This window comes from Nothobranchius furzeri, chromosome 11, assembly GCF_043380555.1.
Source record: "Nothobranchius furzeri strain GRZ-AD chromosome 11, NfurGRZ-RIMD1, whole genome shotgun sequence".
Taxonomy (NCBI): Eukaryota; Metazoa; Chordata; class Actinopteri; order Cyprinodontiformes; family Nothobranchiidae; genus Nothobranchius; species Nothobranchius furzeri.
In genome coordinates this window covers 43606018-43631525 of record NC_091751.1, presented here as the reverse complement: position 1 = coordinate 43631525, position 25508 = coordinate 43606018, and the positions used below count along the sequence as shown (strand labels likewise).

At 39.1% G+C, this 25508-nt stretch overlaps 1 protein-coding gene across 1 annotated transcript in view; it reads left to right on the top strand.

Annotated features, from left to right (window-relative positions):
• Nucleotides 1-25508, top strand: part of LOC107383561 (collagen alpha-1(XI) chain) — a 103665-nt gene that overhangs the window by 31465 nt on the left and 46692 nt on the right. The window contains exons 6-32 of the mRNA XM_015956284.3: nucleotides 1374-1472; nucleotides 1747-1845; nucleotides 3642-3947; nucleotides 4991-5056; nucleotides 6764-6805; nucleotides 7173-7235; nucleotides 10244-10318; nucleotides 10732-10815; nucleotides 12533-12589; nucleotides 13002-13055; nucleotides 13128-13181; nucleotides 13526-13579; nucleotides 13720-13773; nucleotides 14344-14397; nucleotides 14482-14526; nucleotides 15192-15245; nucleotides 15344-15388; nucleotides 16016-16069; nucleotides 16851-16895; nucleotides 17308-17361; nucleotides 17445-17489; nucleotides 18663-18716; nucleotides 18794-18838; nucleotides 19675-19728; nucleotides 19818-19925; nucleotides 20210-20263; nucleotides 23649-23702. Coding sequence (XP_015811770.1) covers nucleotides 1374-1472; nucleotides 1747-1845; nucleotides 3642-3947; nucleotides 4991-5056; nucleotides 6764-6805; nucleotides 7173-7235; nucleotides 10244-10318; nucleotides 10732-10815; nucleotides 12533-12589; nucleotides 13002-13055; nucleotides 13128-13181; nucleotides 13526-13579; nucleotides 13720-13773; nucleotides 14344-14397; nucleotides 14482-14526; nucleotides 15192-15245; nucleotides 15344-15388; nucleotides 16016-16069; nucleotides 16851-16895; nucleotides 17308-17361; nucleotides 17445-17489; nucleotides 18663-18716; nucleotides 18794-18838; nucleotides 19675-19728; nucleotides 19818-19925; nucleotides 20210-20263; nucleotides 23649-23702 — 1872 coding nt within the window. The remainder of the gene's footprint in view (nucleotides 1-1373; nucleotides 1473-1746; nucleotides 1846-3641; nucleotides 3948-4990; nucleotides 5057-6763; nucleotides 6806-7172; nucleotides 7236-10243; nucleotides 10319-10731; nucleotides 10816-12532; nucleotides 12590-13001; nucleotides 13056-13127; nucleotides 13182-13525; nucleotides 13580-13719; nucleotides 13774-14343; nucleotides 14398-14481; nucleotides 14527-15191; nucleotides 15246-15343; nucleotides 15389-16015; nucleotides 16070-16850; nucleotides 16896-17307; nucleotides 17362-17444; nucleotides 17490-18662; nucleotides 18717-18793; nucleotides 18839-19674; nucleotides 19729-19817; nucleotides 19926-20209; nucleotides 20264-23648; nucleotides 23703-25508) is intronic.

Sequence of the window (25508 nt, the reverse complement as noted above, 5' to 3'; positions counted from 1 at the left end):
GTTCACTGGAAGCCAGTGCAGGGGATCTAAAACTGGGGTAATGTGATCCCTCCCTCTAGAAGCTAACATTGAGCTAACTGTGCCAAAATAATCTCAAACTCCTTTTGTCAATTGCCAACTTCTCAATATTACATAAAAATGTTTTTATCTACCTAATATCTTACTATGAATGACTCATCTTCACTCTTTATCTAGAGTCTTCTGGCGCTGATCTGTAGCTGGTAACTACCATCAAATTGGCGGATGGGAGGGAGGTGGGAAATTGTTTGTTTTGTAACATGATCACAGGATGTCACTCTTACATCATGTACATTTAAATCAAAATGTAGTAGTGTGAGGTGTGAAAGTCATTCAAATCACCATCATGTGCTGTGCATAAGTAAAATATGTTAGTGTGAATGTTGTATTGTGCAAAAACTAAAACTAACACTCCAAGTTGATAGATCTGAGGTAAAAAGACATTTTTGATCACCCGATTGTTTTATGTTTCATCAACAACATGTTCACGACTCCAACCTAAAGTTTAGGACTCAACAATAATGTGGCTGCATAAATGTAGGGAGAGGTTTGGGGTTTAAATCCCAGATGAGCGACCAGTGATTAAGTGGTAACAACAAGAAACAGACCCACCATGTAGACACGTTGATACATTTAATTTCCAATATGAAACTGCCTTCCTGATTGCTTTCCTGTGTCCTCATTCATGTTTTCACACGTGATGACTAAGAGATTTTTGGTTGTTTTCGTCTTCAGTTTGTTTTCAAAACATCTTGAATTTTTTTCCCTACTAAATGTGTTATTACCTCATTTATTTACAGCAGTGAGTATTATAATTGTGGTTGTTACCCCCTGCTACTATAATCTCTATTGACCCCATCATTTACCAACATGAATTAAGTTAGCAGCATGATAATTCTGTTTAAAAGACCCATTAATGAATGCTGCAGGTTATTGTTGGTACACAAAATAATCTGCAGAGGGTTTCATTGGAACTGCATGAATTCAGTAACATCCTGTTTTGAACAAACAAGACTACTAATTGGTGTTGACTTGGCTATGGGAACTCTCTCTTAAAGAGTTGAGTAAACAGGGAAACATCAAGGGGCGCTGAGTTCATCCATACAGGAAACTGTTCAGTTTTCTAACATGGATGTGAGATTTCAGCCCAGTTTACTCACATGGTGTGTCCTGATTCCATATGGCATGATGACACAAACACTTTAACCTGCATTATGTTGTAAAATTGGGAATTAAATGGTTTTGGGGAAGCGTACACCCTTACATGCCATGTAAAAGGTGCACATCCAATGTGTTGCCTTGTTTACATAATGACATTTATTAACAAATTGCACTTTATTGGATTTTTCTTACAGTACACTAATTATGAGTATGGTGACGTCTATGATTACAAAGACTACAGTGAAGGAGAAATAACCCCTCACATTCCCCCCACTGCTCCACCAAAGACCGAGGTAAACCATTACTAATACCGTTCTCATAGTTGATGCCATGATAACATTAACCCTTTAAAATGCATTACTCTTCCCATTCTTTCTTATTTGTAGTTTTTGTGCTTTTAAAGATAGCATTGGACTTATTTATAGCACATGCCCCACATCCCATAAGCACATCTAAACACTAACAGCATCATCCTGTTGTGTTGCAGACACCTCACCAAGGTGTAGACATCTTAAGCAACCTAATTTCCCCATATTAAACTTTACGTTTTTCCTGTTTTGACATCAGACTAATGCCGGTGATGACTACTACAATGGAGAGTATGAATATACCAAGCTGGATGGAAGTCAGCCTGAAACTCCCACTGAGTCTACAGCACAAGGCCAGGTAGACTTTAAATGTGGAATTTGCAGAGGTGTGGACTCGAGTCATTTGACTTGGACTTGAGTCATTATTTTAATGACTTCTGACTTGACTTGATAAAATCCATAAAGACTTACGACTTGACTCAGACTTGAACGCAGATGACTTGCAACTTGAATTGACTTGCATCTGTTGACTTGATGATGACTTGAGCATATTTTCCCTCTGGGATTAATAAAGTGTCTTTGATTTAATTGATTTTATATTTTAGCACAAAAGTGGCACAACATGGACAAAAATCATAAATCATTCTTCATTCTGGGTTTGATCTTGTACTGCTAAATGCAGCAGCACTTTGTTTAAAATCAAGTTCAGTTGCACTTTACTTTGTTTGAACGAATAAATGAAGCTTTAAGAAGCTTTATTTTTGGAATTCATTTATTATCATTGTCATTAAATTGAAATTGGACAGATGACTAGATTATGACTTGAAAATTCAAAGTTAAAGGGACTTACGGAGCTTTGAATTTTTATGCTTGCGATTGCCCCCTCAGGCCAAAAGCGTAGCGGCAGCTTCAATAGGAGGCTCGTGCACAAGGCGCCCATGCTGTACGTGCACACTCCTTAACGAAAATAACAGCTGAGACGAAGCTCTGTGAAGCTGACCCCCGTCAGCTTCACAGAGCTCTGAGAGCTGATAGTCCCTTGTGTGTGTGTGTGTGTGTGGCCCTGAGGACAGAGGACAGGAGAACGTGCAGCTAATTAATTAGGGCCCAGCTAATTAGGTCTGTACCGTTCTCTTCAGCACAGCCAACAAAGGTTTAAGATGGGTCAATCCTCCTGCATGCTCAGATAATTCCATTCCCTTGCTTGAAAAATTTTTCCAAAATGAAAGTTGAACCCACATCTTTTTTATCTGTGAATTGAATGCCTTTTGGCGAGTCTCAAATAAAAATTTGGGCATCTTACTGTAAAAAAATATATCATTAATGTAAAAAAGAAACTCTAAAATGTATAGAAATGTATAGAAATCATCCAGAATCGAACCCGGGTCTTCTGCACAAAAGCCCGAAGTCTTACAAGGCAAGCTAAACCACCAATGGTGGCTGTAGTATATGTAACATTTATATCCTTGATCACAGCGGAAACGACGTTCAAAGAACGGTTCGGAGGGCTATGCCTGAGCGTGAACGAGCATGAAAAAGCCTGCTCAACCCGAGCAGCTCTCTTTTTCTGTGATTTTACACAAAAATAGGCAATTACAATAAAAATGCCAGGGCTCATTCTACAGGACCAGGGCGTTGCAGGAGAATGTATTAAGACAAAATGTATTATTTCTATACATGTTTTGACTGTCAAACTTCCATAATGCCCCTTTAAGGACTTGGACTTGACTTCCAATTCATTGACTTTGAACTCAACTTGGACTTGGTTGTCTTTGACTTGGACTAGACTTGAGACTTGACTGGAAAGACTTGTGACTTACTTGTGACTTGCAAAGCAGCTATTTGGTCACACCTTGGAATTTGCAACACGTCACAAGTTACTGAGTTTGCTTTATGTAAACAGTTGTTCTAAATCAGTCATTTTACTTACTATTGAAAGGAGAAGTTTTGCATGTGGTGTTCACATGCTGTCACGTAATCGTTTCTCCTGTTGGTGTTTAGTCAGTTTGCAAAAGATCATAATGATGCCTTAACTATGAGTTTTAGTTATAAGGATGTTGGGAAAATGTGTGTTTATTAAAACTTTTCAAAAATGTTTCCACTAATTAAACATTTTGTCTCTGTTCCTCTTTGCAACCCCTGGACCTTTCCCAGAGTTATGAAGGGGAAGTAGAGTACGATTACATCACTGGTGTAGATGAGGTCGGTGTGGACCCCACTGTTCCTGCGAAAGCTGCTGTCCCTGAGGACACCAATAAGAGTGTGGATCCTACAACTGACCAGTACGAGTTTAAGGAATACAACGTGAAGGAGTATGATACCAAGGAGTTCGAAGGAAAAACATACGACTATGGTGAATATGACGAATACGTCCCCACCGATGTCAAGCCTACAACTGAAACGTACGAAGAAAAGTTCGGCCTTGGAGTTCCAGCAGAGACAGACATCAGAGAGAGTGCTGTAAGTGGCTAGGAATGGGGTGTAATATTGTCATGGTCACTGAACGGGTGAGGGGGGTGTCATGGTGGTGATGCTCAGGAATCTTAAAAGCTGTGGCTGCTGGCTTTGCTCTGATGGAGTGTGCTTTCTCTGCTCGTTTTGTTTGTTGTTGTTAATGATTTTAGCTTCAGGCATTCTGCATACACAAGCAAGAAACACAAATACACAAGGAAACACAAACACACACCTTGTCTTCCACAGATAAACAGCTGTCGGCCCAGCTGTCAGCACAGGCTGTACCCTCTGTAACCTTTCGACCCCAGTTGCCCCCGTTGTTTATCGGAGACATACCTTACCCAGGATATCTCACCAATGATCTGTTTGTTTAATCGCATGTCAAATTTTTGCAAATGTTATTTTTTTTTTAATTTGTCAAAAAAGAACAAAACAGAAGTTGCAGAGCTAGTGTCAATAGTAGCTCGACTTCAGGCTTTTCTTTTGCCTTAAGATCCAAATTCTCAGAGGGAGGAAGTGAGATGGCCCTTATCTGGATGTTGGCTTGGGATCTGTCTGCTCTGCTTTAATCTGAACTGCTCTGTTATTCCTGCCTATGCTGCAATCCCAGCCCCACTCTATGAATTTCTCATTAAGTACCTGTTTCCTCTGCAGGCTAAACTGTACCGTCTAGTGGGTTTTGAACACAGTGGGTTTGTGGATTCCTTTCTTGTGAAGTCATTGTATGTGTAGTGTCATGTAACGACCTCTTCATCAGCACACTCGGGGGATTTTTTATTTATTATTATTAGTTTTCATGTCCAGTGGGTCGTTTCTGTTGAAGCTTTTGAAGTCAGGGATACATAACAAAATCTAAAATTTAGTTTTTGGATTAAAAACAAATTTCAAAGATATTTTAACAGTTTTGTTGATGATTATTATAACTCAAATACCCTAAAGACAAGACAATTACTACTCATTGATCACTGACCCGTACATACTGCATGTACATGTACGTAGAACTAGTTTATGGTGTTGAGGAATTTTCATGGTCTGTCTTTTATCTTCAGGTAATCGGGGGTCAGAGTTACTTGGGTCAGAAAGGAGAGAAGGGTGAACCAGCTGTCATTGAGCCTGTAAGTATCACAGGCTGGTGTCCTGATTCCTTTATTTAAGTAAACCCAGGTAAGGTGTTCAAAACAACTTCAACAAGTCAGGCTGGACAGATGAAACAAACTGGACTGATTCAATAACAAAACTCACCCAAAAATACCAAATGACCTCAACCCAGATCAGATTCTAGCCAAAAGCTGTTGTGGTAACACTTTACAAAAAGGGTCCCTTTATTAACGTTACCGTTATTGTTAAGTATTAAGTGTCCTTAAGTTTAGGACAAAGCAGTGGAGATGTCTGCTTAGTAATACATTACATAATATGGTTAAACAGTTGTTAATACTTCATTTAATAGTTTATTAATGCTTAAAAATGCACTAAATAGCATCGATAAAGGGATCCTTATTGTTAAGTTTTTTTTACCAATGGATCATCCATTTACATGTTTAAAAATAAAGCATCTCTGTCTACATCTGAGGAATTGAAAACATGTTGATTCATGAACAATCATTGTGTTATTTTAGGTCATTGAATTTAACCCTCCCACTGTCTTCATGGGTGACCCAGCCAGGAAAGTTGACCATTGAATAGGGTTGATGGTTTATCCCTTGAAGTCCACGTTGCAGGAGTGAGGAGTGAGCCCAGACCCCAGTCCCCAGTCTGGTCCAGACCCCAGTTTAGGAACCACTGGTCTACATCTAGCTCAACTAAACCAGATTTGTCAAATCGTGGTCCAAAGTGGTTTAGATTCACACACCTAATCTCACCTAAGCTAAGGAAGCATTACTAATTCAAACCCTAGAGTGAACTTCATTGCAATCAATACAGAAGCAGCACTCTGAAAGACGACTAGTGAAAAATCTGCTGCATAAATGCAGCTAATAGGTCAATGTTACATTATTTACGTAAACTTTTATTTAGTTTTTTTCTTCATATCTATTTGACTAAAGAATGCATTTTTCCAAAGATACAAATCATCTATACTGCTCCATCCACAATGACAATAACCTGATAATTACAAAACTAAGAACTTTTATTAAATCAATACATATCAAATTTACTTAAATTGATTGTAAAGCTTATCACCAAGCAGTAAAACAAATTGCTTCCAAATCTGGTTTTAGGGAAAACAAACAGATCAATACATTTCTTTCCTTTCTTTATGTGTACTACTTGAGTTTCATATCATCCCAGCACAATGGTTGTACCAAATGGTTTATTTGACTATAAAAGTCCTGAATCAGATTCTCTGCATATTTTCTCAGTAGCGGCTTCTTTTATCTCTAAAAAATCTTTCATGTGTTTGATTTACATCCACATGCATCTGACTTTCATCGATTTAACACTACAGAACCAAAACTGATTGTTTTACCTGGGATTATCTTGCCCACTAATGTGATTTAGTTCTGGTCTTAAAGACCAGACGGAGAAGAAGGGTGAACCTTCTGTACTTTGTCACTAAACAATGACTGGAATTTTAGCCATTATTGAGACCCTGGTACCATCTATATCAGCACAGGGATGGTTTAATGTTTCACATACACACAGATTACATTATGCAACAAATGATAAGTGCATTATTCTTCACCTTTTTACCCTTAAGCAAGTAAACTCCTCAACTTTTCACCCAAAGTGCAAAAATGTCTCCAGATTTCCTCCCCTGCTTCTGATTGCCTGTGAATTTACAGCTGCCATATAATGCTACTGTATCCACTTTTTTTTTTTTCCAGGGGATGCTTTTAGAAGGACCCCAAGGAGTCCCTGGCCCAGCAGTGAGTATCACATTCTCCCATTCTCCTGTCTGCTTCTCACAGATGGAGAACAGCTAAAGAGGGAAAATGTCTTTATGGAAAAACTCAGTCCTGATCGGCAGTGGAGCGTGGGTTGACGGAAACTGTCAAGTTGTGCATTTGTGGATGAGTGTGTGTGTGTGTGTGTGTGTGTGTCATGTTGGGGGAAAGATGGCTGGTTGGGTTGGGGGCTGCTGTATATTTGAGGCTAATTTTCTTCAAACTGATGGTTTCACTTCTGTCTTTGTTGGCCTCTGCCTGTGAAGCACTTGATAAGCTGACTGTGGTGGAAAGACTGCTTAGCCGTGGTTTGGGGTAATATGCTAAATGTACTTGTGTCTGGTTCCAGGGTGTTCCTGGTACCCCAGGGTTGCAAGGGCCCCCAGGTACTCCAGGAGATCCTGGTGAGAGGGTGAGTGAACACTAAAGCCTGTTTCATTGCTCCTTCCACACATTTTCTACCTGTTGCAAAAGTCCAATTTTAAGATTTGTATTTTGCTAAAAGGAGAATAAAACACAAAGAGATCAATAAGTTTAGATTTGTTAGCAAGATCCAAACTTGTCACCAGATTTGGTTCAAAACAAGATAAAATGCTAACTTTAATCCTTAGTAGCTTACTGTTTTTCCAGTATGATGTTTTTTTTAAATGCCTTAGTTGTATTTATATATCATCTTAATGACACGTGCAACAGCATGCATGAGACCGTTCAGCTCAGCTTACCTTTACAGTACTTTAACAGAAACAAAAGCTAGGCTGGGAAATGAGGTCTCTTGCAAACTGCCAACACACCAACAGAGAACGGTTGTGAATAAATGCAGTGCTGCTGTGCTTTGGGATTGCTCAGAAGTTCAATGAGTTCTCTGAAAAAAGTCTACAAAAGCTGCAAATGTCAAATCTTTCTATATAATTTCCCCCCAGCTGTTGGAAATCCATCTAGCTGTTTTTAAATTAGATACGTTTGCCATTATTTTTGAAGAGTGAAATTTTTTATGCCCATTAAGGTAATTCTATGTCTAGAAGTGAGGCCCTAATTGGCTTCCTCCAGTTGTCATTAATATAAAAGTTTTATGGTCCCACAGAACCAGCGTGATCAAACGTGATTTGTTCATTCAAAAGTCACTCTTACTTCCCTTCTTTTGTTCTCCCATGAGAAACTGTTACTAGAGATCGACATGAGGGTTAACAGGAATCTTTTTTGTAGACTTTTGGATTTCCGTTGCCGTTACCGTTTGCCTTTACTCAACGTCTAATCGGATCCTCAATTTATTAAATGCCAAATTCCTCTGTTTCACCCAAACACCACTTCCCTAGTGGTGTAAGGCCTTCATTAACACTAGATGTCGCTGTGCGCACTATCACAAGGAAAGCCACCCCCCTTGGAGTAGGTAAATGGAAACACATGGCATCAATTAGAACCAGTATGAGATTGCTGCACATGTCAAGACTGCAAAATAGATCCTGGTTTCTCAGGAAATAGCAAACACTCCTTAGGCATGTCCTAATATGTTGGGGTCTTTATGTAATGATAGACATGTAAACATGCTAATTTTGTATTGTCATCACTGAGTATGAAGAATGTTTATAAGCATTTATTTATTTATTTGCAGATTCTGTCTAAAATACCTTAATAGTGTTTGGATAAAGTGCTGTAAATCAGAAAACAAAGAGTCTTTTCTGCATCTGGCTTCAAACCGCAGATGTTTTGAGAAACATGTGCCAATGTGATACCACCCTTCACTTCATGGAGTACAATTTGGGTCTTTGACTTCTACATTTCGGTGACATCTTTGGTTTTTCACTTGAGTTTATTTTGCCAGAACTGTAGTGTAGGGGCTGTATCAAACTGAGACCCCCTGGATGGCATGCAAATTCACAGGTTAACCAAACCACCATCCAAGAAACCCAAACCATCTGTCTTCACAAGCTTTAAACTTAAATATTGCTGCTATAAAGAGTTTGTAACAATCCGTCTTAAGCTAACAGTGAACAGTTTCCTGCTCCTACGCCCTATGGTTGAAAGTGGAATTACAATTGTCATAAACAACCCTGCTGCAGCCTGCGGTAGCTAGCATTAACAACTAGCTAACATGAACATGAACCAACTAATACTAAAATAGATCATAAACTAAAAAGATCTACACTGTTGGACAAAAATATTATAACTTACAATTCCAGTAGTAACAAAGTCAGGTCACCATCAGTCCATGATTTTGTAGCCTCCTTTAGTTCCCTCAAACTAGTGTAGGCCACATTGATGTTCACTCTGGTTTTAGCTGGTTTAAGCTAACTTTTCCATATTGAGAGGAGCAAGTTGAGGTGGCTGGGGCATCGGGTCAGGATGCCTCCCTGGTGAGGTTTTCCGGGCATGTCCAACTGGGAGGAGACCCAAGGGAAGACCCAGGACACGCTGGAGGGACAATGTGTCTCGGCTGGCCAGGGAATGCCTTGGGATTCCCCCGAAAGGAGCTGGCCCAGGTGGCTGGGGAGAGGGAAGTCTGGATGTCTCTCAGCTTAGGCTGCTGCCCCCACGACACGACTCTGGATAAGCGGCTGAAAATGGATGGATGGAAGCTAACTTATGTTCTTCTTGTGTTTTTTATTTATGATCCACAAACTGAAAATGCTAATTGCTAGCATTACAGCTAACAGCCATAAATCAGATAAAGAGTTCCCCCTATAGGGCACCTACCCACACCACAAAATTATCAAGTGTGGTTTTTGGTCAGTATCATAGTAATATGAAACTGCTCATGTTTCTAACTCAACAATCATTGGCATCAATGTTAAAGCTCTAGCTTAAAGTACAAAAAAAATAAAAATAAAATAAAATAAAACAAAACTAGCTGTTGCTACTTCAAGAAAAAGGGCTCTACTTTAGAGCTTCAAGTGGCATTTTGAGAAACTGAGCGCATTTTAAAAAAGCTGTTTATTTAAAACTGTTTCTGGTTAAAAAATAAGGTATAGATTTTGAGTATTTTATGGTATTGTAAGTTTACTTCCTGGATTCATGGTCTAATAAAAGATGTGTCTCGTGGGAATCGTTCTTGAAAAGCAACTACAACTAAATCTGTCCGTTCTGTATTTTAATTGTCTTTTGACTTCTCTTTTGTCATTTGAACAAAGATACAAAATTAAGGCAAAAATTAAAAAACAGTGCTATTTCTAATTATCTTTCTAGAAAAAAGGTTGTTTAGTTTATGCTTATACAATTGTTTGATGAGTGCATTTCTTCACTTCAAGAACTGTTCAACAAAAATAATCTGAGGTTTTTCATTTTATTTATTTATTTTTTGCAGCAGCAGCTATTACATTTGATGGATTGTCGTTTGCCCTAAGCTCCAGTTGTTTTGTTTTCACAGTAAAATAAATGTAAATTTGAGATGGAACAACTTTTATTATCTTCCTTTCAAATTCACAGGGTCCCCCAGGTCGTCCTGGTATTCCCGGTTCAGACGGTGTTCCTGGACCTCCAGGTACCATTCTGATGCTTCCAGTAAGTCTGCACATGATCATTTTCTCCATCTGTCTTATTTCCCTTGCTTCCATCCAACTCAGGCGCTTGTTCATGAACTCCTTTCAGTTAGTAAATTTTACCACTCTGCCTCAACAACAGGGCAGGGATCACAGCCTTATTTTCTTTGGGTTACAAATCTCTTCCTTGTAAATGTCAGCTGGTTCAATGGAGTGGAACCAATGACGGAGAGTTTGAAATGCTTAGTGACACATGTTTGAGAGTGCAGGTATATGCGCTTGTGTTTGAGAGGAAAGAGAACTTTATAGGTTTGTCCGAGCACACCAAAAGTGTGAAAACACCCACCAGGGGATGCCTTTAGGTGTACCGGTGTGTAAAGGAAAGCAAGCCTGTTTATTTTTAATTGTGCTTTTTTATATTTTCGTGGTTGACAGTTCCGTGCCGGCGGTGAAGCACACAAAGGACCCGTGATCACAGCTCAAGAAGCTCAGGCTCAGGCCATCCTGTCTCAGGCTAGAGTAAGTATTGCTGCTAAACGTCAGCCTAACATACTGTTTAATCTGCAGTTTGACTTCAGTTTCCTACAAGCACAATATTTACGCTTTAGTTTTATTAGGAATACGGCAATATTCACATTAGACTTTGCGTAAATGTTTAAAAACATACTTGCTTCAAATAAAATCACAATTTAAGGTGAATAACAAAGGAAAAGTCACTATTAAAGAGGCCATCATTTACACAATATGGACCTGTGTCAGGCTGGGTGGTGAGCAAAGCCACAACAGATGTTCACACCCACTCAGGGGTTCTGACAACAGCACAACTGTTGAAAAAAAGGTGACTTTCTGTGCTTTAAGCTCAGTGTGATCTGTCGTCAAACACATGGAGCTCGTTAAGTGTTGCATAAAAACAGAATATTTACACGTTTGGAAGTCTATGGAGCCGTATGGCTCCCAAAAGTCATTTTTACTAATGCCTAGAAACAATTCCTCACCTTACAAGAGCATTAGTGTCAAGCCAGAGTGGAGGAATGGGAGAAAGGAGTATTCCTCCATACTTTAGAATAATACAAAAAGAACAAAGTGGGCCTTCGTTTACTGATTTTTGTGGTAAAGTCATCACAGTGGGGCACAAATGAATTTCCTATTTAGAAAACTTTGTCGTTGAAGAATCAGATTGTAACTAAAGACCAGAGAGCTTTTCTGGCTCATCCATGTTGTGGTTAAATGGTGGTAAACTGTGGACAAGAGCAAAGTAAGTCTGCCCAATATAAGTCTCTACAAAACTTCAACGGAGACTGAATGGTGCTTTTCTCTTTCTTTTCTTCATTATTTGCAGATACTCAACAGTTTTATGACCATTTAGTTCAGAAATTTCTGATTTGATTTCACAAGCCTTTGCTCTCTCTCTCATGCTTCAGTATAGGCATATCATATTTTTCTTACCAAATACCAAAAAGTATTTCAAAATTAGATTTTCTTGAGGCAAGAGCAGACTGAAATTAAACTAAAATAAAGCTAAAGGAGCCAGCATGTGTATGGTTAGCTGTCATAATACAATATTAGATGAAAGAAAGCTTACATCATTGTTACTATTTAAGGTGTACAACACTGAAAATCCATTTTTAAAATGATTATTTCTGATTAAAATCAGTAACTCTGACTATTTCAAGCAGGCTGAACATAAAAATAGTCTCCTACACCTATCTCCTGCATTAGCTTCTGATAGAAAATAGACTATGAAACTAGGATTTGAAAAGCCTGACGGATCTACATCACACTGTGAATTAACATTCATGGACTCACGCATCTTTGACAGGGAAGGTTGTTGTTTTAGCTTCCAGGAAACAGCAGAGAACATCTGGCTAGCAGAAGTTAATTGTTAGCATTAGCAACTCCACCACACAGCAGAACTCCTCCAGGCTTGTGTTATTTGTGGAGATAAAACATCGACGTTGCAGAGCTAACTAACTCAGTGGTAGAGTTCTGTTGCTGTTAGACAATCAGAGGCAAGTTGTCCAACTATCAGGAAATAGGTGACAATCTTCTACTGTAGTTCCTGGAAATTGTGCTGCATGTATTTTGCACCCCTCCCCAAATGTGACTTATTAAAGGTATTCATTCCTTCTAGAGACTTTTGCAAATGTATTGATTAAATGAGTGTTCAACACTTTTAAATCTACTGAACTCCTTTAAATTCATGACATCAGATGGATGTTTTCCGTCTTATCTCTAGCTAACAATGAGAGGTCCTCCAGGGCCTGCAGGCATGGCAGGAAGATCCGGTCTAGTGGTGAGTACAGTTTTGACACGTGTCAATTAGCTTAGCATCAATCGATTTTGCAAACAAATTAAATCAAAGAACACATTTAATGCAATTTTTTAGCTCTTTAGCTTTTATTGTTCCTCTGCACATTAAACAAATTGGGATAATACTTTTCAGTTAAACAACATATATCTAATTTGCATGATTAATTTAAATAAATACAATTTATTTCCAGTTTTATTCTGATATTGCAAAAGAAGCTGTTTTTGTGCTGCTGTGTTTTTCAAACTAAACTAAAACTCTCCTGTTTGGGTTTTCATTGCATTTCATTGCAAAATGAATCACGTCTAAGCCAGAGAGAAAAAAAAACTAAATATTTGCTTTTATTGAAGACATATTTGTTCACCAAACTGGTGTTTGTGCCCATACGTTTAATTAGGGACCGCCTGGCGCACATGGACTCAAAGGTGACAGTGGTGAAACTGGGCCACAGGTGAGATAACTCATCTTTTCCTCCTGTTTTCTGAATTTTTGGAATATTTAATTGAGACATGTTGTTTCTTAGGGACCCAGAGGTCTTCAAGGCCCCACAGGTCCACCAGGGAAAGCAGGGAAGAGGGTAAAAACACTTTCTATTTGGCTGAATGATGTTGTTTGTTATGTTTTGCATTCTTTGCAGATAATTCGCTGTAATTTTATAAATTTCGCAATCTTCAGAACAATGGTATCATTTTAGATCAACGTCTAAATAGAAAAGTCTTTTAGGTTTTAAGCATGGCCCAATTTCAAATTATTCATCTGCATCCAATAATTGTGTCTACGTGCTGTTTAAATGCTTAAACTCATGTTTATTCAGCTGGAAACCAGGTTAAAAACACGTTTATTTTGTGTTTACTGTCAATAAACCTTAAAGACAACAGTTTTGTATTGTAAATTTTATTTTTCCCTTCCTTCTCTCTGCAGGGCCGGAATGGAGCTGATGGGGCACGTGGAATGCCAGGAGAGGCAGGAGCCAAGGTAAAGTGCAAACCAATTTTAAAAAAATAAACTAATCACGAATGGTTTCCTTTTGGAGCTCTTACAGTATTATGTAAGTTTCATTTAAAACTGGTTGAATGCGATATTATTACAGCAGTTTTTTTGTGTGTTTTCTTCAGGGTGATCGAGGTTTTGATGGGCTTCCTGGTCTTCCAGGAGAGAAAGGTCATAGGGTAAGTGTGAAGAAAGTCCATGGCAATACCACAAGCATTAAAAAAGAGGTATTTTTTCCCCTAAAACACAAGATAAGATGATAAATGATGCCTCAAACACTAATCAGAGATAAATAATGAATTTCTGCATTTACCCAGTTATAGGAGTCGGCAACAACTCAATAACCCCCTAAGCAGTGTTTAACCAGGCCTCAAGGCTACTGTAGAACGCCGAGTTTAGTGTTTGTGGAATCTGGACATACATAGAAACAGCAAAGATCACAGAGTGTTATTTTTAGAGTGAATTTTAACTTCATCCTATACCGGGTAATTACAGGGCCACCAGAGGTGGTTCTGTGTCTATATAGCAATAGTAACAACCGTACAATGTTGGCTCGAGCCAGCTGCGGTGACCATGCTTACTTTAGATTGCTTCTTTCTGTGTTACCATCAATTTTCCAAATTTCAGGCCCACATCTAAGGTTTTTTTTTCTAAACCTGTAAATTAGGATCTTTTTCATAGCTGGGTTGGGGTTAGAGAGCTTTGTTGTGACACTAACTCTCCTAATTTCTGCTGATATTCTTCTCCAGGGAGAACACGGCTCCACAGGTCCTCCAGGTCCACCAGGAGAAGATGGCCCAAGAGTGAGCTGCACATTAGTTATGCATGTTGCTCTCGGATGGCTTTAAAATTGCTCTTAAATAACCCTTTTTTTCATTATTATACAGGGTGAAGACGGCCAGGTTGGGCAGAGAGGTTTGGCAGGAGACAGTGTGAGTACATCTGCTGAAGCAGGATGTTAAACTAGAGTTTTACAGTGGAAAATATTTCCATCAGATTTAAATGAGACCATCATGTTATTCCTCACCTACTCCATCCTCCTTAAAAATTCATCCTTGCAGCTATTTAAACGCTACCCTCCCATCCCTCCCTCCTAAGTGTAATGGCATTCCTGTTTGTAGAGAGTTTCTAACTATGACCTTGACACGATAGAGCAGTTTTGCATAACAGTTTTTAAAAAAGTACAATTGGGAAATGTGCTGCTCTGTGATTACCCGTGAGAAAGTTCCATATTCTGCCAAGTGCCGTTCAAATGAACCATGGGGTTGCATGAGAAGCAGTAAGCTCCCCGTCGTACCCAAAAACAGCGCTGTTCGTTTATGGGAACACTTGCACGGTGTTTCATCACACGCTTGGTGTGGGTTTAAAGAGCAAAGAGTTGAACTTTTAGTGCATATGTTAAAATTTCAGAAAAAGGGAAAATGCTTTTGTTTACACTTCACACCTGCCCCTCCCACGGACCACCCACAGGGGGCAGTGCTGCACACATTCAATAACTCCACAGCTATAGTGGCATGATTTATTCTAGGGTAGTTCATAAACACAAAGACATATTTAGCATCTTTTTTTCTAAAATGTTTTATTTTTTCATGAACAGGGTCCCAGAGGCTTACTCGGCCCCAGAGGGTCCCCCGGCCCTTCAGGACAGCCTGTAACTACGACCTTCTCCAATAAATCTTAATCCTCATCCTTCACATAATGTGCGTCCTGTCCTTCAGTGACTTTTATTGGCAATTTTGTTCTTTTCAGGGTCTCTCTGGACTTGATGGACAGGCCGGTCCCAAAGGAAACATGGTGAGAAGCATTTGTGTTTTGTTTATTTTAGAAGAAAGTGGAAAATCAGATTTTTTTAAGGACCACCTAACCGACGGGCTTGCTTCAGTGTTGGCTGGTGACCTTTAACTCCAGTAGCGAGAGTTAGACTTTAGTTTTATGGGATTTTTTTGATGGTTTTTGCAGAATGATATTAGACTTGAATAAATTTGTAGCCGTTGTCATTCAGAATGAATTAATTACTGCATCTTCTGTCAATGACACCTAATTTGTCTGCAGAAATGTTTGTTTATTTGGTTTCAAACAGCTGGAGAAAATATCCTCACAAAGGTCTTTTGTCAGTCTTTATGGAACAGCGTGTCATCTTTGAGGGAACGTTTTGTGTGTTTGGCTTCCGACGAATGGATCCCTGCTGACTAAACGTCAGCGGCGATGTCAGAACGAGTCAGACCACTAGTCAGTCTGGGAGCTCGTGGCTTTGCAGCCTTTGCACTTCCATAAATTAGATGTTTCTGCAAGTGTTTTCATTACCAAAGTTATTCTGATATGATGCTATTTGGAATGGTTAGTGGAGGAGTAGATTAAATATTAAAATGAACTTTGATGATGGAATATAACATTTATATGCCACTTTATGTTTTATTTTAGGGTCCACAAGGAGAGCCAGGTCCTCCCGGGCAGCAGGGCCTTCCTGGTCCTCATGTAATGCTTTTTAATTTGTTTTCTCTGAGTAAACTCCTTTATTCGGAACCAGTCTGATCTCTTTGTCTCTCTTGTTTTCTCCCCCACTGTATATTTTCTCATTCTCACTCTTAATCTCTCCCTTCCTCTCAGCTCCGTGCCTGTCTGTCCTTTTCATCCTCTTTGCCATGTTGACAGTGCAACAGGGAGCTGTATAATCTCCAACGATCTTCCACGTTCCTGGTTTCTGAATCAGATTTTATTTTCCTTTTTGCTCTCCTTCTCCCCCCTTCGCCCTTTTTTCGCCCTTCTTTCTTCTTTTTTAACTTATGCACTTTCTGTCACAAAACTTTCAACAGAAAAGAGTGAATGCTTTAAGAATGCTAGCATGGATTTATCAGCTGCTGATGATATGTTGCATTGAACACATAACCATCATAATGGTCGCAACGGTTTTCCGTTTTGTTATTCGGATTTAATGTAAATCAGGATGCCCAGTATTTTAGCTAGAGCTGAATGACCACTGCCAGGTGAGATTTCGAGTCCTGCTGAGTGTGACCAGAGTTGAGTTTTTGTACTGGAAAGTATGAGTAGAAACCTGCACTGATGCTTTGGAGGTTGAATAAATAAATTATTCACTTAACCACATCCACATTGTTGCATTCCAGTAAAAGCAACAGGCTAATATTTTGAACATATTGCTAACACAAGCACTATAAAATGTATGCTTAACTTAATTCAAATGTACAGTCTCTGTTTTTCTGTCATATAAATTCCTTTTTCTTTTTTTTTTGTCAATTAGGGTCTCATTGGTCCTCAAGGTCCAATCGGGCCTCCTGGTGAAAAAGTAAGTGAAGAAGAAACTTGGAAACACTTTGGTCTGCTTCTCTGATAAGTGCATGTTGCAGTCAAGAACTCATAAGTGATTCTGCAGATCTGTGGCTACGTTTTAATGCATCTACCGAACTCCTCTGAAGGCAGGAACTCGTATAAAAAAGCATTTTATTGGCTTGAACATACTTGGTACATGAAAAGCAGTTTGTGGTTTTGAAATATATATATATATATATATATATATATATATATATATAGAGAGAGAGAGAGAGAGAGAGAGAGAGAGAGAGAGAGAAGAGAGAGAGAGAGAGAGAGAGAGAGAGAGAGAGAGAGAGAGAGAGAGAGAGAGAGAGAGAGAGAGAAATGTCTAACATTTTAAATAGATGTGCTATTCTGTCTACATATTTATTGCTGTATCTTTGTAGGGACCTCAAGGGAAGCAAGGTCTGGCTGGACTTGCTGGTGCTGATGGTCCTCCTGTAAGAAGCACATCTGATGTATTTTTCTTCTTGCGTTTGTTCAAATGAATCCCAATGATCAGTCGCTGAATTTGCTTTCATAGGGTCACCCGGGAAAGGAGGGTCCTCCTGGGGAGAAAGGATCAGTTGTAAGTTGAATAGTTTTCTTCAAAAGTGACTTGAATGACATCACATAGACTGGCATGGATCTAAATGTCTATGCTGATGACAAAACTGATGTTCTATGTGATAAACGTGGCACTAACAGCAACAACAACAACAATAATAATATAAAGTAAACCAATTATGTTTTTTATTTACCCAGCTTTTGTAAGAATTTTGATATATCGTCCAATGCATGTCGGCACCATAAGGTGCAGTGTGTAAGAATAACGTAGGATTTCTACAATACCAAAACAATCTAATGTCTCAATCCTGTTAAAAACATAGTTCATTCTCAGCTGGATGCAGGAGTTGTCCTTTTTTTTTTTCCCTTTCAAAATGAAGGAAGGAGGGACGTAGCTACAGTTTGCCATCAGTGAGTGTGAGGTTGCCATGTCTCCTGTGAGCTAAGAATGCAGTGCTGGCATTTGTAACTAGACTACGACCCGCAAAAAGCTCCAGAGTTGATTAAAGAACCAAAGCCAGTAACAGGAGTGACCCAAAAGTTATATCTTGTACCCCTAAGAAGCCACATCATGTTTTTGTATTATTCTAATATCGAGCGAAGCAGGCTAGAGGTTAAAGTTCAGCTAACAATGTTAACGGTAAATTCGAAGCAAACAGTCAGCTCTTAAAATATCTCAAGCTACTTTTTCAATTACAACTCATATTACAGTGAAACGTGTGTGTGAAGTGAATAATTAGTCAAACGTGGTGTTTCACTTCCTTAAATGAGTCGTTCATAGCTATAGCAGCAAGCTACAGGCAGCTAGATGGTAAAAACACTTCCTCAATTACCGTAACAAGTGCAGTAAGTGCTCCCTACCATAAAACACCTAAAAGTGCTAACACCAAATATGACAATGCATTTATCTACTTATCAACTTACTGTGTGTGTGACTCATCTTTGCTTGTTATCTAGAATCTTCTGGTGCTGATCTGTAACTGGCAACCATGAGACTCACAAAACAGGAGTGAGCGAGAGACTGCAGTAATCAAATTTAACTACAGGATGTCTTCTAACTCTATTCTTACACGCTGCACCTTTAAGTGCAATTTCCTAGCAACAGACTATGGAAATATGGATTAAATCCTCTCACTATGTAGTTAAAACAACCAACAGGAGGAAAGGCTTGACCAATATTGTTTTTGATTTCTAGGGTTTTCCTGGTCCAGTGGGATCCATCGGTTATCCCGGTCCTCGTGGTGTCAAAGTAAGCTCCATCTCCAAAAACCTTCAATACCAACATCATTTGTTTTCTGTTTTTAAGTTTGTTTTGCTCACTCACAGGGAGCTGAAGGAATCCGAGGCCTCAAAGGTGACAAAGGAGAAAAGGTAAACGCCTACTCAAACTCCTCAAGACGACAGTCACGTAGAAATGAACCTTTTTGAAAATGTTGTGTTTGTTTTAAGAAACTTCTACTGAATTGGGCAAGTGGAAAAACCATTAAAGGCCCATCAGGCTGGCGGCTGAGCCCTCGTGCCACTGAGTTGTAATGGAGCGTGAAACATCAAACTGAGACGAGATTGTTTAGCAGCACAGTTTCGGTGATTGACCTTAAGAGCTTTCTGTAGATGCCGAAGCTCCGCCATCATAACATAAAAACAAAAAGTTTGCATTCACATTCTTGACTCACAATCCAATAAATATATATAAAAGCACAGTTTTCTTACTGATCAAGATTATTATGAGGCAAGAATTACTGTAAATTGTGATTTATTGTCAATTTTACTGATGCTCTGAGTACAACGGTGAAAAAAAAAACATTTTAAAGTGTTTATTTCTTTTGAAGAATGCAACTTAATCCACTAGATGTCAGCAGAGTAAAACAGACAAATGACAACAAAGCCACATTGTTTTGCTTAGATGGTACTGAAGCTTTCCTCAGATGGCCACTAGATGTCAGGATTAATTTTTCTTTTTGAGCTTTGAATCTCTTGAATTTGAATTTGTCTTTCAATAAATTTCTGTGGTTTATCAATAATCGGTCAAAAATTAGTCAAGGCTAATTTATTTATGAAGCTAATTTAGAACAACTGCTAACAAATATAATAAACTAGTTGATTTCATTTATTTCTGTGGTATATTTATGTTATGTTTATGTAAATATGTGAAAAATGGTAAATATGACCCATCACTCAGCTGTGAACAATCCTGCTTTAACTTCCAGGGAGAAGATGGGTTTCCTGGGTTCAAAGGGGACATGGGAATCAAGGGGGACAAGGTATTTGATTGTTTTTCAAATAAACGTCTATGGCTGTAGTGGAAAGAAAACATAATCACAAATGTTACATCGGTTTTCTCTGCTCTCAGGGCGAGGTTGGTGTAAATGGACCCAGAGGAGAGGACGGTCCTGAGGGTCCCAAGGGGAAATCGGGACCAAGCGGAGAGACCGGTCCGTTGGGTTTAGCTGGAGAGAAGGTAAAGTTCAACCCTGACAAAGGACTTACGGACTTACTGTGCTTAATTTATTTTGTGTGATAACAAAGAACCCTTCTACGGAAATAAAATAGAAATTTTACTTTTAATTTGTTATTCAAATAAATCAACTGACCGGTTACATCATCGTCTGCCCACAACAACAAGGTGAAATAAGATTGTGCACAGCAATCAAATATTTGTGTCAAATTAGGTTTATAGCTTTTTTAAGACTCCCAAAATCTTTGATGTTGCAGTCAGAATTTAAGTTTTTTTTTTCTTCTTAGGGAAAGCTTGGAGTGCCTGGACTGCCTGGATACCCTGGAAGACAAGGCCCCAAGGTGTGTAACTGGTGTCATATATCCTCTCCTGATCAAAGGAGCAACATTCAGTCATTATTCATCATTGAAAAAGTTCTACAAGCAGCTGATGACAGCAGAAAACTGTTGTGTTAAATATTTTTCATTACAGCAAGGATTAAATAAGGCCATCTGTGGGGTTTCACTTATGTACACCTCCATTGATTAGGAATCTTTTTTTGTTTGCAGCCCTACTGATCCAAATCTGCCCGTTACTAAACTTTGCCCATCATGCCTTTCTAAAATCTGCTGACTAAAGCTTTGACCCGCAGACACAAACTCAGCCCGACACCTACTGTACACTCCCCATGACTCGTACAGGGAGCATAACAGGCACGGTCATCCCTTGTAGTCGTCAGCTGTCCTCCCTCCTTAAACCACAGCTGTTATTATCTAAGAGTCTCGCTCTCCTTGTATCGCAGCGCTGCTGACCGTTCTGCTGCTGCTCCACTATCAGGATGTGCTGCTGCAGCTGGTTCCTCTCTGCTTCTGTCAGCACTGACATCTTGGCACCGATCTGACCCGCTTTCGCAGCATTCAAGTCGGCATGGCTCCAACTCTGTCCTAAAGTCAGCCAAACCTGAGCTGAGTGCATCTCAGAAATTAGGCTCAGGAGGGTTATGTTCCTAATTCATTAATCCCAGCAAGGCAGAACAAATGAATTAATTCATATTATGTATTTCTGCTCATTTAGTTTTAATTTGTGACATAAAATATTATCATAAGTTAAAGGTGAAATGAGACAAAATATAACAGAGAAATAATCACTAAACAGTTTAATGTCGCATGTTGGAAGGAAGGTTACATTGAAACAGATGGGGGCGGGGGGTCAGGTTTCCTCCTTTTAAACAGTCTAAAAACATAGCCTTGGCTTACTATCTGTGAGCCCATGAGGTTGCCAAGTCTGCACCGACAAACACTGCTGTACCAACATTTGTTATTCAACGGTCAGCAAAAAGCAGCAGCTTTGTGAAGAGAATGTTAGCCAGTGAGAGGAGCAGCCCAGAAGTTATTTTTTTTTATCCCTAAGAAGCCAAAGCATCTTTTTGTTTTAATCTAGTATCAGGGGAAGAAGGCTAGAGGTTGAGCTAACAATACTAACGGTGAATCAGCAACAAATACTCAGCTATTAAAAAAATTCCAACAATTACCAACAACTCGACACTATAGTGCAATGTATTTATCTACTCAATCTACTGTGTATGAGTCGTCTTTGCTTTTCATCTAGAATCTTCTGGTGATGATCTGTAACTGACAATGGGTGAGGTTAAGCATCAGTGTGTACAGTCGTGTCATACCGGTTCTTTTCATTTCTTCAGCTTGGCCCAACTCTGTTCCAACGGTACGATATGATACGTATCACAATACAATGTATCACGATATATTGCGATACATTCAGGCAAATGGTGAGATTTTTTTAGCCAGGATGTATTGTAGGAATAGTCAATAAACAGTCCAAACTGATACTTAACATGTTTAACACGAGGTATCTGAACCATAACAGAGAATTTCAATGGTGGAAACAAAACCCATTGCACACTGCTGCCAACTACAGTTGGCATTTGAATTGCACCAAAAATGAAATAAAATACACAAATGTTTGCTTGTAAACTCTTCCAAAAATTAGATACACAGCTTTTGTATATCGATATAATATCGCACGAAAAAATATGACGATACATTGTCATATCGATAGTTTTGATAAACCGCTTTAGAGTTTATTTAACCTTTATTTATCCAGATGAATCGATTGAGAACTAATTCTCATTTACAGTGACCTGGCCAAGAGGCAGCAGCAACAGACACGTAGTTAGCTTTACATCAGAGAAAAACAGGTAAGAAAAAAAATGCAAGATAAAAATAAGATAAAACAATCAGACATAAAGACAACGGACTGTTCTCATTTGCAATATGTACAAGCAGTCTAAACAGACTTAAAACAATCTTTAAGTACTCAGAAGCAGGCACATATCGATATGAATATCAATACAATATGCCTGGAAAAAATATCACAACATGTTGCCATATAAATATTTTCCTACATGCCTACAAATGTATCTTCCAATCCTTCGGCTGCCATACACTGAGAAACGTCTTTAAAAATGTTTATTCCTTACCGATCCGTCTAGCTCGGCCTGAATGTGGCTATTGCCAAAGATGGTGAGGAATGTTTGAAGCTCTATGGGTGACCTATCCTTGCTGCTACTTGCTGGAATTCTCTCACATCCGTGTACAACTAATGATATTACAAACAACAAAACTCTGGGATTTGTTTCGCTTGACGCAAGTAGTGACACATTTCTGTCCCCCAATCAGTGGACCGTGTTGTTTTGATGCTCCGCCCTAGCCATACTGCTCCATTGTCCTATAGACCTACAAAATAAGGGTATGGACAAACATAACAGCGGCCCAGACTCGCCCTATCTTGTCCCACATCTCACAGTGGAACTGAGCTATTAGCCAGGAAGAGGATTTCCCCCCTTCCTCTGTCAGCCTCTTTTGGCTGCTGCCCCCATCACTCTCTGTTAACAGCTTCCTCACATCGTTAATTCTGGATGCCTTTTGGGAAAGCATCAGCAGACTGCCTTACCTCTGTGGCACAAGTCATGCTTGCCCAGTACCTGCTCTTCTTTCAGTTTGCTGTAACGGCGCCTCTGTGAAAAGCAAATTAAGCACCATAGCTCTCCCTTTCTTGCTGTTTGTACAATGTTGGGGTGTTTGTAGCAGCTTTGCCCATGCAACATTGTTGTTGTGTCCTTGCCTTTTCTGCACACGTTCTTGTTATAGATTTATATACACAAAAAACAGCACTATGATTACGTGCTGTATCAGGGAATGTTTTAAACACTGACCACATAAGCGCGTGACATTGGTTCGTAGCTGAGGCTAAGGCATACTTGACTTAAGCTAAGGCTATTTATGCTGCTAAAGTCTTCAAAAAGTAAGGTTATACTTCAGGCTTTATGCTAATCTTTTAATTTAGTCAACAGTAATCGTTGTACTAGTATGTGTTTGACTGGCGCCGTTGTTTCTATCCGGGAGCACAGCCTGCGAAAAACAGAACTAATGTGCTGATGGGTATCAAAGAGTTTCACTGTTTTCCTGCACTTTATCTCTCTTTACTCCTACAGCTTATTTTGTTCTCTGTGTTTTTCCTAACTCTGCTAAACACCCAACCTAACCTCTGTCACTAACTGATGCAAGAGCTGTTCCTTTGAACATGATCAAATTATGAACCTTGAAAATGAAGAAATCCTATTTTATTTGTAGTTTAGAGGAATGAAAAAAAGGAAAATCTTATTGTCAGTTACATTAATTCACGTTTTTTGTCTTCCTTTTTCTGATCTAATTTATTCTTGCATTGCAGGGTTCCAATGGCTTCCCAGGATTCCCTGGGGCAAATGGTGAAAAAGGAGCAAGGGTGAGCACAAATATGTCAATACTGTACACATTCAGTACCTCTAAGTTAGTTTTACACAACATAAGGATGATGAAGTCGTGTAGATGGTCTGATTGTCAATCACAGAAGGAAGAGTGCATCTCAGGGCTCTCACTGATAAAAATAAGTTCAACAGCAAGTCATTTGGCTGAATGTTTGACATGAACCTAAATCGCGTGTGATCATTTTGAACACTACATGTGTATGAAGTGGGACATCTGGAACATCTCCTTTCTAAAACTACCAATCAGCTGGTTTATTGACCCACTTTCTCCAAGGAAGACTTGAGTAAAATCACTCAGGGTAGTTAGATCTTGTGCAGCACTTTTAGTAGGAATCACGTTGGCGAGTAGCCTAGAAATCTAGACAAACCAGAGCGGGAGCAAAATATTTTGTTCTGCAGATTGGTCTAGCCACAATCCATTGTAGCCTCAACAGGTCTACTACTGGACCGAACAGTTTTGTGTATCATCATCATCATCATCATCATCATCATCATCATCATCATCATCATCATCATCATCATCATCAACAACAACAACTTTATTTATATAGCACCTTCCAACTGCCAGAAGGCAAACCAAAGTGCTGTACATGTGGAGGTTGTAGACTGAATAAGTTAAAAACAATAGCCTTTATTCTGTGATTAACAGGTTAAAATATTTGATTTATTTCGTAATGTAGAAGACAAGTTTATCTAAAATGCCATTTAGCTAATGAGTGAGAGTTAAAATGCACTGCAGTTTAAGATCGAGTGATCTGTGATAGATTATTCCTGCCTTGTCAAGACGACACAAAATTTGCTTATGAAAAGTGCTTCTGATGTATTTGCCTAAGTATTATCTTTTATGTTTACAGTTTTATCTATTTTTGGAGACCAATTGCTATTCTAGAGAGTGTTATTAAACGTTTTTAGCTGGGTTGGCATTGACTAGTCAGGTCTGAGTTGGCGCGAGGGGAAACGCAGAGCTTCCACTCATTCATTAATACAGTGGAAATGGCTGAACTCATCGTGCATGCGTGGTTCCTTCTCTATTCCCTTTTACAGGTAAAAACTCAGACTGTAATCCGTTTAAATTTATATTCATGTTTTCTAAACATGGGAAAGGCCAGGGAAATGTTTGCAGGAAAAACTGAGCAAATAAAGCCAGGTTAGAAAGTCCAATGTGCTAGAGTAGGTCCCCTGCTGGCCGAGTTTCATGATGGCGGCTGTAGGGAAGGTTCTAGATTACATCTCCACATTTTCTAGTGAGGTAAAAAAAGGTGTTAAAAAGCTAAACTGTGCTTTTATCTCTTATATAAAGAAAGATCTTGTTGTCCATACTGCTTTGCATAATTCCGGAGGATAATAAGCAATGCGGTTTAGTTTTATTTTGTATGATTTTCTTGCACATAGAGTAATTGTAATGCAGAAGTTTTGCCTTATGTTCTGAAAATTCATTAATACAGTGGAAACGGCTGAACTCATCGTGTCTGCGAGGTTCCTTCTCTATTCCCCTTTTACAGGGGTATAACATACACACATTAAAAACATCACTGACACAATCACAGCCAATCACAGCACTCTATGTTTGTAGAAAGATACTGGGCGGGCTTGGCACCAGAGCTGCGATGAAGAAAAACTACAAAGATGGCATCAGCCTGGGAACGATGCTCATTTGAAATTGCTTTGGAATCAACTTTAGACCATATAGTCTTGAGCTTTACTTTGAAACATTAGCAGATTGAAGTACTTGTGTCCTTTATTTTGAAATAGGGTGTATTTGCTACTTCACTTTGTGCTTTGCT